The sequence below is a fragment of the Dipodomys spectabilis genome, unplaced genomic scaffold (genome assembly GCF_019054845.1).
Source record: "Dipodomys spectabilis isolate Male_0828 unplaced genomic scaffold, ASM1905484v1 ptg000045l, whole genome shotgun sequence".
Classification (NCBI taxonomy): Eukaryota; Metazoa; Chordata; class Mammalia; order Rodentia; family Heteromyidae; genus Dipodomys; species Dipodomys spectabilis.
The window spans coordinates 6,172,226-6,189,572 of record NW_024870722.1 but is presented as its reverse complement, the minus strand read 5'-3'; the positions used below and the strand labels follow the sequence as shown (position 1 = coordinate 6,189,572).

At 40.7% G+C, this 17,347-nt stretch overlaps 1 protein-coding gene across 3 annotated transcripts in view; it reads right to left on the bottom strand.

Annotated features, from left to right (window-relative positions):
* Positions 1-17,347, bottom strand: part of Rnf144b (ring finger protein 144B) — a 151,723-nt gene that overhangs the window by 69,019 nt on the left and 65,357 nt on the right. Inside the window, exon 1 of one of the 3 annotated variants that reach the window (XM_042678560.1) lies at positions 8,251-8,605. The exons of 1 other annotated variant lie outside the window; for it this stretch is intronic. Coding sequence is in view for 1 of the 2 variants with exons in the window: in XM_042678558.1 (XP_042534492.1) it covers positions 1,203-1,280 (78 nt within the window). In the remaining variant the exon portion in view is untranslated. Of the gene's footprint in view, positions 1-1,202; positions 1,300-8,250; positions 8,606-17,347 lie in introns of those variants that run through there. One more of the 3 variants, XM_042678558.1, reaches the window with a different exon arrangement.

Below are 17,347 nucleotides of genomic sequence, written 5' to 3'. Positions count from 1 at the left end.
GGAAGGAAGGAAGGAAGGAAAGAAAGAAGGAACGAACGAACAAAGGGCCAACACCAGCTAAAAACAATGCACCAGGCAACCAGGTTCCAATTTGAAAACTTAATATGACAATCCCTTGGGGGTAGGGAAGGTGGCTCAGTGGTAGAGTGCATGCCTTGCATGCATGAGGCCCTGGGTCCAACTCCTCAGCACCACATAAACAGAAAAAGCCAGAAGTGGTGCTATGACTCAAGTGGTAGAGTGCTAGCCTTGAGCTGAAGAGCTGAGGGACAACTCCTAGGCCCAGAGTTCAAGCCCCATGACTGACAAAAAAATGAAAGAAAGAAAGAAAATCCCTTGGTACCCATGAGGCATTGCTTCCAGGCCGTGTATACTAAAGTCCAAGGACACTCAAATCCCTAATATAAAATTACATAATACCATACATTACCTATGTACAAACCCTCCTTTATACCTTAAATCATTTCTAGATTACTTATAGCATCAAATACACTGAAAATATATCAATAACCACCATACTGAATTGCTTAGAGAAGAAAGACAAGGGAAAAAAAAATCTGCACCTGATCACTACAGAGGCAAATGTTTTTTCTGGACACCTTAAGCTGGATCCACTATGCTGGAACCAGTGTATATAGATGGCCCGCTGTGTGACATTAACCTTTGCACCCCTGCCTGGTAGATTAGCCTTTTCAGCTCTGGATGTTTGTAAGAGAAGCTGTTGGAGACCCAAAGGATGCTGGCTGAGGTCAGTGAAGTGCTGACCTCCATCATCAAGCTTCACCCTGAATACAGGCTACCATAGAAGACAAACTTGCTGTCTGGTCAAAGTATCAAGACCAGTGGAGAGGGCAGTTAGTGTGTTGTTCAATAGGGCAAGGACTTCCCATTAAGCCCTCCATCCTGGTCAGCATGTGCTTATACTCCCTGCTGGCATCTCTGCCTGGTGTTCTGGTCATTCTGGGACAAGATGAACTAGTGTATATCAGAGACAGCAAACCAGCTCGACTGTGTGCCACGGGAGAGCCAGAACAGATGAGTTACTACAGTATAGTTTTTATCTATGTAATTACTTTTTAAATGAATAATGCTCAAGGCCAGGGGGCACCCCCAGCATGCTATCAGTCGTAATATTCTCTGTCATTATTTCAATAATAATATAGATTAAAAAGAATATGTGAAAGAAGTAAATATTCACCTACTCGGGGTACGGTAGGAGGCGGGGCGGTCAAACATAGCTTGTCCGTGTGCCTCGCAGGATAAGGCAGGGACCTTCCCATCCTCTTCACTGTTTGCTGGCTTTGTTTAGAGGAAATCAAGAGATGAAAAAAAAAAAATAACTCAGGCTGGGCACTGGTGGCTCATGCCTGTGATCCTAGCTACTCCAGAGAGATCTGAGATGTGAGAATTGTGGCTCAAAGCCAGCCCAGGCAGAAAAACTCTGTGTGACTCTTATCTCTACTTAACCACCCAAAAGCCAGAAGTGGAACTGTGGCTCAAGTGGTAGAGTGCTAGTCTTGAGCAAAAAAAAGAAAGCTCGGGGACTGTGCCCAGGCTCTAAGCTCAAACTCCAGGACTGGCACACACATAAAAATACAGCACTACAGCACACAATGCCTTAGTTTTAGTATGTTCATCACAACGATCAACAATTTCCAGGATCACATAAGATCATAGCTTCAAGCTAGGCAGGCAGTTTACACTTATAATCCAAACTATTCCAGATGTTGAGATGTGAGGATCATGTTTCTAAGCCACTTCAAGCAATAAAATCCATGCTATTCTTATCTCCAATTAACTACCAAAAAACTGGAAGTGGAGCTGTGGCTCCGGTAGTAAAGTACTAGCTTTGATCACAAAAACTCAAAGACACTGCCAGGTCCAGAGTTCAACCCCCAGGACTCAAAACAAACAAACAAACAAAAAACAAATGGGCTGGACACAAGGATTTGTAATCCTAGCTACTCAGATGGCTGAGATCTGAGGACTGTGGTTCAAAGCCAGTGTGGGTATGAGAATCCATGAGACTTTTATATCCAATTGACCACTAAAAAAGCCAGAAACGGCACAGTGATTCAAAGTGGTAGAGCACTAGTCTCGAGCATAAAAGCGTGAGACAGGGACAGCACCCTGGCCCTGACTGAGTTCACGCCCCAGAACCCAATAAACAAATAAATAATAAAAAACATAGCTTCATAACTTGCAGGCCATTTGCTTCTAAAAATGAACTGATGGCAAATACAATCATGTGTCCCTTAATAATGGATGATTGTGTCATTGTGTGACCTCCATAAAGTGTGCCACACAAATTCAGATGGTATATATGGCTTCTTGATTTACTCCTAGGGGAAGAGTGAACACAGATAGTATATGAGGGTGGCTGCCCATGTGACACCACCTCATAGTTTATAGCAATTCTTTTTAAAAGTAAGTAGAAAGAGTATACCCTCAAGTAACAAGAAAAAAGCAGAAGATGAATGCATAAATCAGCAACATAGTCATGTATTACTAGCATCAAATATTAACTATTGAATGTAATTCTATGTGCTATATTTTGCATGTGTGTACCAGTACCCAGCCTTGATTACAGAGCCTCAAGCTCTTTCTCAACTCCCTTGTTCATGGCTGGCAATCTGCCACTTGAACCATGTCTCCTGTTGGCATTTTTGCTGGTTAATTGGATATGGACTCTTGATTTCTGCTGGGCTGTCTTCGAGCAGCCATCCTCCAGGTCAGCAATCTGAGTAGCTGGAATTGTACATGTGAGCCACCAGCACTCAACCTGCACGTATTGTACTTTTATGCAACTGGCATTGCAGTCAAGTTTGTTTACACCAGAACCCCTCCAAATGCACGAGGAATTCCTGGCACTAATGGACATGACATCACTAGGCAATAAGAAGGACTATAGGACCTTTACAACATACAGAGTCCACCATGAACAAAACTTGGCTACACAGAGCATGGTTGGTGTCCCTGTTAACCACTATGTATAGAAATGACAGGTATTCCTTTAGAAAACTACAATAGGGGCTGGGAAGGTGGCTCAGTGGTGGAGTGCTTGCCTTACATGCATGAGGCCCTGGGTTCAATTCCTCAGCACCACATAAGCAGAAAAAGCCGAAAGTGGGGCTGACGCTCAAGTAGTAGAGTGCTAGCCTTCATCTGAAGAACTGAGGGACAGTGCCCAGGCCCAGCTTTCAGGCCCCACAACCGACCAAAAAAAAGAAAACTACAATAGCTTAAATACAAACTAGAACTAAAGAATTTTCATTTTCTAAAGAATTTCTTTGCTTTTAAAAATTACATTATGGATTAAAATTTTAAAAAACCTATTAGAAATTAGGCTGAAATATGTTCAAATGTTTTAATGAGTTATAACTTTATTTTATGTATTTATTTTATTACACTAGTATTGAGGCTTGAACTCGGGGCCTTGAATTCTCAGTTCTGGCCCTATACCACTTCTGCCACACCTTCACTTCTAGCTTTTTGCTAGTTCATTGTAGACAAGAGTCCTTCAAAATGTATCTTCCCAGATCTGAGGATCTTAGCCAACCTGAGAAGACCTTAACCTCATATCTTCACCTTGAAGCAGCTAGGATTACAGGTGAAAGTTGCCCAGCTAAGATCTAATCATTTTTATTCTTTCCCTATAAAAATACATATAGAGAAGATATGTAAACCTGGCCCACAACATGTAAAGCTAACTATAAAACCCTAGAGTACTAGCATCTGAGGCATCAATTTTTAACATTTGCAAAATGATCATTTTTCTTTTTTTTTAAAAAAAGCCTTTTTTTCTTGTCTTTGCTTCACGCTCTCATTATACCACAGGGTAGGGCCCTAGAGGTAGAAATCCATTGCAGTTGTCTTACACCACAAAGTTATCAAGGAAAGTGGGAGGGAATCTGAGAGTAACAGCTCTTGGCGTATTCTTGGCATTGTGATTTTGCACTCGCCACTGTGCCCAACCCACTCCTTTTGAATCAGTGCTTCTCCCACAGTTATTCCTACAGCTCTGCTGAATAATCCTCAACCTCCCTGCCTGGCAATACAACAAAGCCCAGAAGCAAGAAGGAACCCCACTTACAGGCAGGTCCGACAATGATGTAATTAACAGATCTAGGAGAAACAGAATTGCAGAAAGCCACATAGAGCAAGACTCAGGCTGACTTCTCAGGTTCCAATATTACTAGGAAAACTATAGTCAACTAAAGTATAAAATCAGATTTTTTTTTTCCTCCAAGTGAAGAAAAGCATATGTAAATATGCTTTAAAATATGCTAAAAAAGCTGAAAGCTTCACATGGCAAATTTAACTAGACACAATTTTTTAAAACTAGTTTGGAAGAGGATTCTCCACCTTCCCACACTGGGTGAGATTCAGGGTGGGTATTTTTATATGCCTTTGCCAAATGAGATTTTATAACAGGAATCCATATGCAGGAAACAAAGTCAACCCACAAAGAACCAACTGCTGCACATGTTAGCTGGTAGAGTATTAAAAGAGGTGAAACCCGGGCCTACTTATGGGCTGAGGAGATAGGTTGTCAACAGAGGATTTCATATAATCCTATACAGGAGGATATACCTGTGGATAGATGGTTTCAGCCACAAGTCCATCAAACAGAAGGGTGAGTTATCTTATTCTATCTTCCCAAGAAAACCAAAGGGCAAATTGGCCAAGGGAACAGCCTCAAACTCATGACTTCAAAGGAACAGCTTTCAAAATATGTCCTTGATCACTATTACAAGCTATGGAATCAAAACTATCTCCAGCTATGAATAGGGGACATGTATTTCATTTAAGCCATGTATCCAGTTCAAGAATGGATCCGACCGTGAGGAATTCCTCCTTCCATGTTGCAGAAGTGCAGGCACTTTCCCCCATCTGCAATGTATTGTAATGTATCTGCTATCCATTCTTAAGAACTGCCAGGAGAGGATGTGATGGGTTTAGAAATTACTCATTAATCAAGTAACTAGCAAATGCCAAAATAAATAAAGCAAAATTAAAACACTTAATGTAACAGAGCTAGAGAAGTTGCTCAGTGGTAAGAACCCCTGCTAGTATACCTGCCGCTGGGCTTGATCCTTCACACTGCAAAATAAAAATAACTCGGACTGGGAAGGTGGCTCAGTGGTAGAGCGCTTGCCTTGCATGCCTGAGGCCCTGGGTTCGATTCCTCAGCACCACATAAGCAAAAAGAAAAAAAAAAGCCAGAAGTGGCGCTGTGACTCAAGTGGTAGAGCGCTAGCTTTGAGCTGAAGAGCTGAGGGACAGCACGTAGGCCCAGAGTTCAGGCCCCATGACTGGACCAAAAAAAAATAAAAAAAATAAAAATAAAAATAACTCATATGCTGTTACTCCAAAACCAAATAAAAACACGCGATTGCAATGAGACACATTAGTCATTTTTCCATTCTCACAAAACAATGTGGATTTCAATTCACAACCCCATCCAAAGTCAATTTCAAAACGATGAGAATTCCTTCACGATCAACTACTTCTTAGCTATGTGCTTCTATCACTAGTATCCAGCATGATGCCTTGAAAGAGAATGTCACTCACCAGAAGAGTGGATAAGTTTTCTGCACACACAGAGAGAAGGTACACTCCTACAATAATGATAATCGTGTGTCACTAAGGAGCCTCTGTAAATTAAACACAGGAGTCCCTGGAAGAAACACCCCTGTACTAAGGAGTAATTGCGTGATCTGTGGGGCTGCTTAGCCCTTTACCACCTCCCAAGTCATCAGATTTGTACAAAGTAGCTTCAGTCCCAAACAGTTTGGACTTTGCTCTGCCACCAATATCTAGACTCAACACAAATCCTGACCTCTACCCCAAACTGGAAATATCTAACACCACAAAGATCACTCAACAGGGATATAGCACCATGACAAGGCCAGGGAAAACACAGAAACCAGGAGTGGAAGCCAACACCTCAGAGAAATGATTCCGATGGGCAAATGTTTCCAAGTATTAAAATACTGTAACAACTTTGCAGGAGGAAATTTTAAATACACTTTCTCTGACTAGAAGGATCCATACTGTTCAAGACAAGAGATGTTCTCCAGGAAGATAAATTTTCTTACTGATTAGATGAAAAGTTCTTTTCTTCTGAGAGAAAGAGGAAGAGACAGAGAGAGACAGAGAGAGAGAGAGAGAGAGAGAGAGAGAGAGAGAGAGAGAGGAGAGAACACTTTATTCTCAGTGCTGTAAAGTTTGGTTACAAAATTCTGGTATATTATCTAAGACTTAAAAACAGATTTATTTTTAAAAAGACATGTCGGGGCTGGGAAGGTGGCTCAGCGGTAGAGTGCTTGCATCACATGCACGAGGCCCTGGGTTCGATTCCTCAGCACCACATAAACAGAAAGGGCTGGAAGTGGCACTGTGGCTCAAGTGGTAGAACCCTAGCCTTATAGCTGAAGAGCTTAGAGACTGAGCCCAGGCCTAGAGTTCAAGCCCCCCATGACCGACCCCCTCCAAAAAAAAAGTCTTAAAAACTGACTTAGTTTGGAAACCTGGATGTCTTTAAATTGTCAGTGAACTGAAGCCATTCATGAGAATAGGGCCTTTCAGTGCTGAGAATGTCCTTCGGTGCCCAGCATAGAGATATTTGGCATGGATGACTGTAAATATTTGTAAAAGCCTGGGTAAATGGACGGGGTTTAACCACAGTCGGATCTTCCTTCCAACACAGTAGTAGAGAAGCAAGTTATCTAAGGTGATTGGCTTTGGGATTTTTTTTCTCTCTCTCTGTTTGTTTTAAATAAAAAGCCAAGCAACCCAATTTTACTACTTTACATCTTTTTCACATTTGCTACCCCTGTTTAACCTTGTACTGTTTTACCCATCAGAGAAGTTGGAGGTTGGTTTTGAAATCGGCATTTTTTTTTTCCTTCCCATTTTTCTTGATGTCTGCCACAAAGAGTAAAATACCTGCCACAGGTGCCCGAGGCCAGGGCAGGAGCTAAGTGAAATCATAGCTGCTGATTTCATAATATGCAACTCTCTCCAAGTGGCTTCATGGGCCTGCTATGGATGTCTTTCTTTTTCTCTCTTTTGCCTCCTCAAGAAAGCTTCAGAAATACTTCAGTGACTGCTAACCCATGAAAGAACTAAGGTAAAGAAGGAAAGGCAGCTTGAATGGAAACAGAGGAGCAAGTAACATGTTCAAGGAACCGAAGCCCAAGAGGCTGACTTCAGTAAAAAGCTGCAATAGAAACTTTAATTAACCAGCAACTCGCTTAAGACTGGCTGAGTTCCTCTCATCCACACCCTAAAAACTGAGTCATCCCAAAGTTCATTTATTTTGCTTCTGGGCAGAGACACCCCCTTAATCTGCTGCTTAAGAAATGTTAAAAGACGTTATCTTTTCATGGGAATCTCTTCTCTGTTCAAATAAACAGCCAGAAATGTGAAATCAGAAGGACACTGACATTCCTACTTGGGTCTCTAGCTCACGTTTCAATAAGATAGATACCTGGCTGGAAAGCAAGAAGAAATTGACAATTTACCAGAGGAAATATGAAGAAAGAGAACTCAGAATTCATTCTGCGAAATGAAGTACCTGCATGAGAAATATATTTAGAGCAGAATCTCTGAAGCAAATAGGAAAAGTGAAAGGTGCACTCTGGAAGGGGCAAGCAAAAAAACGAACATGACCCCTCTGACACGGGACTCAGCTTCATTTTGACTCAAACCTGAGAATGGGGTCAGAGTTTTTCACTCTACTTTATCAGTAATGAAAAGATAAAACCACCTCCATACCCTAGGACGGAGATTCCATGGGTAACTAAGCATCTTATTCATATTTCTGTCAACATATTTGCCTATGCATTTCTAAAGAACAGGATACGGTAGACATCCAAGATTATGGCAAGCTTGAGTCTCCCCTTAAAGGTGTAAAAAAACAGGTTTGGGTTTAATCATCAGTCTTACTATATATACTGTCAAGGCTATTTTATTAGAACTGAAACTAATTTCGTCTTACAAAGGCTTCTATTGCTTTTTTTTTTTAAGTTAACAGGTGTTTAAGGCATTCTTCACGCATGCAAATGCTGTACGCCTTAAGGACTGAATGCAGAAAGAAAATAAAGCCTAAACCGTTGGTTTTTGTCATAGCTAGTCTTAGATCTGACATCCTATTCTAGGCTCTAAGGCTAACACCATTCCTGGTTTGCATAGTCTGCAGCCTGTTTAAAAAACCCCAAAAACCATAAAGCTCACTCAACCTACCTGGCAGAGAATTGTGATCGTGTGGCGGCTCTCCGCAGCCTGTCTGGGGCGCACGGGCAGCCAGGGCTCACACACCCGGGAGGAGGAGCTCTTTCATTCTGTCCCCTTTCCCTCGGTGCTCTGCGCCTGACAGCTTTACACTTCGCAGGATTGCCACAGGACTCCACGCCCAGACCTATCCGTGGAGAAGAGGAGGAGTCCCTAACCCGCCTCCTGCTCTTGATGGGCAGCTGCGCCTCCCCAGGAACCTTGCAGAGCCGAATGAAGAACGAGTGGAGGGCACAGCTCACCAGCCAGCAACAACACAAGAGCAGCAGCAGCAGCAGCAGCAGCGCTAGGCGCCCTGCGTTTATTTATACAGGAAGCTCAGGCGCTTCACTTCCTACTTCCCATCTGGGTTGCACTTCAGTTGCAGGTGATGGCCTTAACCCTATGGCATCCAGCCGCCAGCGCGCCCAGGGCGGTCCAGGGCTCCCACTGGTCAGAACCCTCTGCTTGTTTCTCCTAGGGCAGCTACTGAAGGCACCCGGAGCTGCGTTCTCCAGCTCAGACATGCTGCCCAGACCTGCACCGTTCACCTCCTGGGCCTTCCATGCTTACTGCTTCATGTACATATCTTTACAGGCCAACCTTTCTTCTTCCTTCCTTCCTTTAAAGAGCTCTTTAGATCTCTTCCTTCTAATAACAGGCCAGACCATGCCTTCCTATCTCACCAGAAAACTGTCTTTGTGGCAAGGTTTCTCATGTACATCATGTCCTTTCTCATGTAACGATAAAGTTACAAGGTAGGCAAATCAAGTAAGGAACAGTCTCAAAAACCACAGGCTCCCGTCTTTGTAAAACAATGATTTTTCTTTAAACCATACCTTTCAAATGCTTGGTCAATAAATTAAGTGGAAAACACTTGGTAATTTAGTGGTATCCTCAGTTAAAGGCAGTCTAAGAGAATAATCCATTCGTTGTGGGATCCTGTCCCTTGCCTTCCTCATTCCAAAACTTTCTGACACTTGATTTTGTGTGATGTTTGCAATGGATGATCAAACAAAATCAAGTGTCAGAAAGGTTTTTGTGTACACTGGATGATCTACCCCTCCTTACCCTTTACCACCCCCTAGGCCACAGTTCTAGCTTCAGATTCGTTGAACTTTTTCCATGTTCACTTTTGCAATCACAGTCAGGAATGTGCTTCCTAAAAGGAAGTACAAATCATTTGCAGAACAGATATGCGAGTGTATGTGGTAAAGTAGCTACAGTGGGCACCCATCCAAAAGACACAAGCAATCTGCTTCTCAGCTCATGTCAAAGACAATCTCTAGGTCAAGGCCAAGGGCTGAAGAACACAGTGAATCTAAGAGAGCGTTGCTGGGACAGGCAGAAGTATCAGCCTCCTGGGAGGCAGAGGAGTTCAGAGGAGATAAGACTGAGAATGGACGCAAAGTAATAGAATAAAATGATATGTGGATTTGTAGCATGTATGTCAGTCCAAACCCCTAATTATGAAGCTGAGGAAACTAATGTCTGTAGAGATTTAAGCAGCAGGCTCAAACCAGACCAGAGCATTCTAGGCTGGAAAGAGACCTTAAAATGCAGCTACAAGGCAAAGAGACATGTGAATAAAAATCTACCTTCAGTCAGCATGGGCTACAGATCCCCAACTAAACTGACTCAATATAGTAACACTTCGTTGAAGGAAAGATAAACAAAGGGACTTTTACAAGGCTTGTTTACTCATTGGTGTTGATGCAAATCTTCTGAGCCTTAAACCAAAGTTCAACCCAAAAGTCCACTTTTTAAATTACCACGCAATTAAGTTCCTATCTCTTATCAGCAGGATAAGGGAAGAATCTGCTGCCAAGAATGAATGAAAGCACAGGTTAGGCAATAATCACACTGCATGCTGTCATAAATATTTTTTATAATTAAATAACATCATCATGGGTTATTTTCAACTGTGCAGATTTAAAAAGATTACAGCCAAAATTTAGTAAGATTAAATAAATATGTGGAAGGCCATAGTGTTGTGCAAACAAAGATCTGCCTAAGGAGTCTATTGTCAGGATAAACATTTATCCCCTCAAGCCTTTATTAATAGCTCAGATAAACTGCAAGGTATAAAGAGGAGAAAGAGAAATTATATATACACAGTCCCTTTCTACCAAGACTACTCAGTCCAGATTAAGAGCCAAACAATCTGTTAGTAAGGTATCCCAATGAGTCATATGATAGATAGGCATAGCATGCCATAAAGCACAGAGAATAATTTTACTAGAGGACAGCAGTTGATAAATCTACAAAGGTTTCCTTACGATCGTGATGTAAATCTGGGTCTTCAAGTAGCTGAGGTAAACTCTAACAGAGCAGAGTAACACCAAGGACAAAGGCTTAGACACGAAATTTTAAGAAAAGCTTTTTATAAATTAGAGCCAATGCATTCAGAATACAAGAATACCTGAACTAGCACAATAACAGTTTGGGCAAGGAAAGGGACAAATGGAGATTTCAGAAACAGAATGGATAGGATGTAGTATCTAATTGGTATCTAATAAGAAAGAAGAGCCCAAGCTTGCTGTTGCCTCAGTGGGAACTGAAGACAGGCTATGATCAGGAAAACCATCAATCATGGAGAATCTCGTGTTCCTCTACATGTACAGGAAGAATTATTTAGTGGCTATCGAGAGAGAGAAATGTCTGGGGGATACTCTGGGACTCAAAACATTACTAAAGGGGCTGGGAAGTGGCTCAGTGGTAGAGTGCTTGCCTCACATGCATGAGGCTGTGGGTTCAATTCCTCAGCACCACATAAGCAAGCAGTGTGGCCCAAGTGTACTAGCTTTGAGCTGAAGAGCTGAGGGACAGCGCCCAGGCCCACCCAGAGTTCAGGCCCCACAACAGACAAAAATAATAATAATAAAAAAATTTTAAAAATTACTAAACTCTGTCTGACAAAGGCCTGCAAAGAGGAAATGCATGCATACCCAATAGTTGGACTCCAACTATTTAATATATAAAGAAAGAATATTTGCAAATTTGGGCACGAATTTCTAATACAGTTTGTAAGAAAGGAGCCATTTTGTACAGTTTTCTCCATGGATTTCTTTATTTACATTCTGACATGAATACATACTCGCCAAAACCCTTATTTGCATTTTTCACTAAAATTCACTTAAGTGATCTTGCTTGGCACTGGATAGGCAAGTAGGACTTGATTATAAAGGTAACAATCTAAGTGATAGAGGGATAGAATTCATCTAAAGCTGGATTCTGGTGGTGGTTGCACAAATGGATAAATTTACTAAAAAGCTACCAAATAGCATACCTAAAATGAAGACAGGATATGATCATGAAAACCATGATGAGTTAACTTCAATCATGGAGAATCTGGTGTTCCTCTACATGTACAGGAAGAATTATTTAGTGGCATGTAAATCCTACCTTGTTATTGGTGTTAAAAATAAACAGTTAAAAATAAAGTTTTCCAAGTGTGGTGTCATATATCTACAAACCCATAGACTGAGGCAGTATAGGATTTTAAGTTTCAAGCTAGCCTGGTCTTTATAGTAAGATTTTGTCTCAATAAAGTAGAAATTAAAAAAAAAATTTTAAATATAAAAATACTTTTGATTCTAAACTTTTAAATCAAATGTACAAGAGAAAGTCACAACCATATTAAGTATTTAAGCTTCAGGAAAATGATTTTTCTAAAAGTTATACCTGCTTCCATAAATTAGATGAAAATAAATGTGTGTGTGTGTGTGTGTGTGTGTGTGTGTGTGTGTGTGTGTGTGTGTGTGTGTGTGTTACTGGAGACTGAACCCAGGGCCTCCAACCCTTTGGTTTATTTTTTGTTTTTAAGATGGGATAGAGGACCCTGGCCCCAGTGGCTCACGCCTGTAATGCTACCTACTCAGGAGGCTGAGATCTCAGGATCTGCGGTTCAAAGCCAGCCCGGGCAGGAAAGTCTGTGAAAACCAGAAGTGGTGCTGTGGCTCAAGTGATAGAGCGCTTGCTTTGAGCTAAAGAGCTCAGGGACAGTGTCCAGGCCCAGAGTTCAAGACCCACAACCGACCAAAAAAAAAAAAAAAAAAAGATGGAGAGGAAGGCTTTTACTAACTTTGTCTGCACTGATCCCTACGTCATAATCCGAGTAGCTGGGATTGCAAATATGTACCACCATGTCCAGTGGAAATAAACTTTTCATGTAACAACCAAATTTCTACATGAAGCATTTGGTGATATTAATATAAAACTCACACAAAATGGTGCAAATTCCTCTTCTGTTAAATGCGGCCAACTCCTGTAAGAGCTATTACTTCACTTTTCATATATATTCATAAAAGAAAACTTAATACTGAAAATGGGTGAAACAGATCTAGAAAAATCACTTGATCTAAATGAAAAGTTACACTTCCCAGAATGCAACTTAATGACATCTCCTGCAGCCACATGAGTTTAAAAAAAATATCATTGACTTTGGGCAAAATATTCTTAAAATAGTCATAAGCTTTTGCAGCAGACACTGATGCTGCTCCAGCAACTTTTCGAATTATGCATTCATCACCACCTTCATGGATAAATAGATACCCGGTACTTAATTTCTCATTTAGGTAGTAACTTTTTCGCTCATTTTCTGCCAAAAGGGATTATTCCAAAATAATTTGGAAGTTATGAGCTAATAAGTAAGTAGTTAGAAATTCCAACCATACAAGACTTCCCACATTTCCAATTGACCTCACCAAGAGTAAGTCTAGCAGCTCCCAACCACCATGTGGAATGGAATAAGTTGGTGGCTGTTAATCAGCAAGGTAGGAATATTTTCCATGTTACCCACACGTGCCTTATGTGTTCTTCTTAAAGAGAAGGTGTTTTATATAACTAATACATGCTAATAAAAATAAAGAAAAAAGAGAAGTTAAACAGAGGTATAATCTCACTTGCATTTGGGAAGAATTGGAGTAAAGGTGGTATAAAAATACTCATCGTCTTTTAAAGTTATGAAGAAAACCACTCCGTATATAGCATGTGATGGAGAAGGCAATACCAAACCTGATACATGAAGCAGAGGAAAATCATCTATCTTCTTTTAACTACATTTCTAATAAAAATAGTTTCTTAAAATTACAAAATTAGCTGGGAACCTGTGGCTCACACCTGTAATCCTAGCTACTCAGTAGGGCTGAGATCTAAGGATAATGGTTCTAAGCTAGCTTAGGCTGAAAGTAGAGCTGTGGCTTGAGTGGTAGAGCCTTGAGCAAAAGAAGCTCAAGCTCAGAGACCGTGCCCAGACCTGAGTTTAAGCACCAGATTTGGCACACAAAAATAAAATAAAATAAAAGTTCAGGGACAGTGCCCAGGCTCTGAGCTTTAAAAAACTTTTTTTTACTTAATTTTTTTTTTTAAACAGTGCAAGTTGGCTCTGATGGCTCATGCCTGTAATCCTAGCTACACAGGAGGCTGAGATCTGAGGATCGCAGTTCAAAGCCAACCCAGGCAGGAAAGTCCAGGTAGGAAACTCTTATCTGCAATAAACCACCAGAAATCCAGAAGTGTCACTGTGGCTCAAGTGGTAGAGCACTTGCCTTGAGCTGAAGAGCTGAGGGATAGCATCCAGGCCCAGCGTTCAAGCCCTACAACCGACAAAAATAAATAAAATAAAAAATAAAAACTGTGGGGCTAGGAAGGTGGCTCAATGGTAGAGTGCTTGCCTTGCATGCATGAGGCCCTGGGTTCAATTCCTCAGCACCACATAAGTAGAAAAAGCCAGAAGTGGTGCAGTGGTTCAAGTGGTAGAGCTCAGGCCCCATGACCGACCAAAAAAACCAACAACAAAAAATAAAAACTGTATAAATGTCAACTGTGACATAAAAAGGAATAAACGGCGATTTCTATAGAAATAAATCTATTTGAATTTTCCATTTGAAGTGTTGTCATTTATGTTTTGTTTATGAGTTAATCCATCCCATTTGAAGTTTGTAGCTGGTCTTCATATTGACTTCTTCTAATATTTTCCATAGGTCTTGAATTTGTGATCATTTCTATATCCTCATTTTTAATCTTGTATATTTTTATTCATTTTCACAAAGTTTGTTTACTTTAGCGCTTAAGTTTTTTTTCCTCTATTCTATTCATACCAGTTTTTAACTTTTTCATTTCTTCTTCCTAGTTTACACGTGTATATGTGTTGTTTTTTGGACTTTTGGAAGGATTTTCTTTGTAGAGGCAGGCATCTTGCTGCTTTTCTTTGTTTTGTTTTATTTCATTTAGTTTTGTTGGTTTTTAAACTGTTGGTTTTGGTTCATTGTTTGTACTGAGAATAAAACCTAGGGACTTAAGCATGCTAAGCAAGCACTTTACACTTGAGCTATGGCCCTAGACCTGTCTCGCTGGTCTTTTCTCTTTGAATAAAAACATTTAGTGGTAAAATTTCTTCTCTGAATAGAGTGGTAAGTATATGCTATTGCCATCAATGAAAGGGTTCCCTCAACTTCCACCAAAAAATCACTAGCCCTTGAGATGCATGCATGGAAAACACAGATGTCTCACTAAAAGGAAAAGTCTCACAAGGTAAATGCTGGTTTATTTGACTCTAATGGGAGAAATGGAGAAGAGAAAGAAACATTAACTGCTCCCCATGCAGGAAATGGGAATAAAAACTCAAGATGGTGGTTCCTCTCTGTAGTCTACACTTCCAGAGCTGGGAAAAAGTCTGGTCCAGCCCTCTAGCAACTCAATCCTTACACAGTAGTTCTGGGTGGGTGAGATGGATGTTATTATTCTAAAAAAACAGAGATGGATCTACACCTACCTAAAACCCAGGGACAATAGCCCCCTTCCAGGTCTGTTCCTCATTTTTCTGTATCTACCCATTCATAAAGCGTTTGCTTTTAAAAAAAAAAACAACTCAGAGGAGAACACTGATTTAGATATTACCCTTAAAGCTCCTATTCTGGTAAATTAAATGTCTAGAAGCAGCTGTGGTGTTAGGGGAACTTAGAAGTGCTTGTTTTTTTCTCAGTTGACTTCCTGGTTTTACTTTGAGTCTTAAAAGAAATATCATTTCCTCCTCTTAACTATCTATCCGGCCTTACAATTACCTAAAGATGCGAGGATAAATACTTCTTGTTTGTTTTTTAAAGACAGGGTATCACTACAGAAGCCAGGCTGGCCTTGATCTGATAATCCTCCTGTCTTCTGCTATGCTTACAGGCATGAGCCACCATGCCCAACAAAAACAAACTTTTTATGACTCTCTAAAGAACCTATTGGTTCTCTTTGACAGTCTCTTCATCAGAAGTTTAATCTAGGAGAGTATTTCTTAATTTCCAATAGGTTGGTTTGTTTTATCATTATGTATTTAGAACTGGTTTCTAAATTAATCAGATTATGGCAAAATGTGATCTACAAAATCTCTACTTTTTCTTTTTTTATTTTTTCCCCAGTCCTGGGGCTTGAACTCGCATTCTGGACTAGCATTCTACCACTTGAGCCACGGCACCACTTCTAGCTCTTTCTGTTTATGTGATACAGAGGAACTGAACCCAGGGCTTCATGCATGTTAGGCAAGCACCACTAAGCCACATTCCCAGCCTCTCTATTTCTTATATTTGTTATAGCTTTACTATATTTTAGCCAAGTAGATTAATAATTCTACTTTTTGAGTACTAAGATTTGGAAACATTGCATGTTTCCGAAGAAATGCTCTCTGAAATGTCTCGTGGTGAAGTGACCAAGGTAAGTTAACTGTAGGAAAAGAATGTTAAAACCCATCCCTCTCCTAATCACACTTTAGGATGCTATCTCTTCCCCTAGGACCTTCCACATGGCTATACCTCCTTGGGAGTCTTGGATGGTCAGTTTGCAGCTAGGACTTCTCTATGGGGCATTGAAATCTCTGAGCCAATTCTAACCAAACTGAGGTGCCTGAGTAGAGGGAAGCCCTTGCATCCTTAGCTTGAGCTATGTACAACAAACTCCTACTTCAGGCTTCATACATGTGGGTTGCATCGTATACAATATACTTTTAAAAGCATGGGATGGTGACAACCTTGTACATTGGAGATGTTTTCCAAAAATCTGCCAAGCCATGATTCCTCAATTCTCTAAAATCAGCCTGCCCTCTATCAACTACCACGAACTCCTCCAACACTCTCTAACTCCTAGAAAGCTGAACACATTAACCATGCGCATAACTCTTGAGCCACTTAGCTCAAGCCCAGTGTTTCCCTTAAGGATGTACTTTATATATTAAACTCCTTGCTTTGCCACTTGGCTTCCTACATGTCTTCATTCATTTCTTCAGCTATTTGTTGGAGATGACAAGCATCTACAATCTTCGCCTCCAAGACCACCCACAGGTATCATGACCAGGTGAACTGTTCTACCCCTCTGAAGAATAAATCACAACCGTTGCTCATGTTTCATTGTCCTATTACAAAATACATTCTAACTTGCAAATCTGGAACCATTACACCTCTAGATGGAAAAACAAGGTCGTTAATTACTTTTAATAGTCAGATGATTGTATCACCTTGGAATTTAATCAAAACAAACCAATTCCATGCTCCTGAATTGTGCCTGGCAAAACAAAACAAAAACAAAAAGCAAACAAACAAAAACCTGGTTTGAGTCTTCATTTTTCCAACACAACACTGTTGGCCGAGAATGAATGAAGGGTTCCCTCAGCTTCCCAGTTTCTACACAAAATCACAGATCCTTGAGGTCCATGCACGAAAAGTATTCCCAGGGTGTCTCATAAAAAGGAAGGTCTCACTTCCGCCTTAGCACTTCAGGCTTGAAGATTCCGTACTCAAATCAGATCAGCCTTGATGATCTGAAAAATCACACAATGAGAACACTGAAAGAGGAAGTCTTGTTTAAAATTACTAAGGAAATTCCAGACTCTTAGATATTTCAGACAGGGAAACAGGAGCTGTTTTTCTTAGTTTCTTCTGAAAGGTCAGAAGGATTAAAGGAAGACTCCTCAGCTCTGGGAAGTCCAAGGGAGAAAGGGACTATACTGATTGAGCACCCACTGTGTGCTAGGTGCGGTAGTTGGGACAGAGCATGTTGCATTTACTGTCATTTAATCATCATAAAAGTA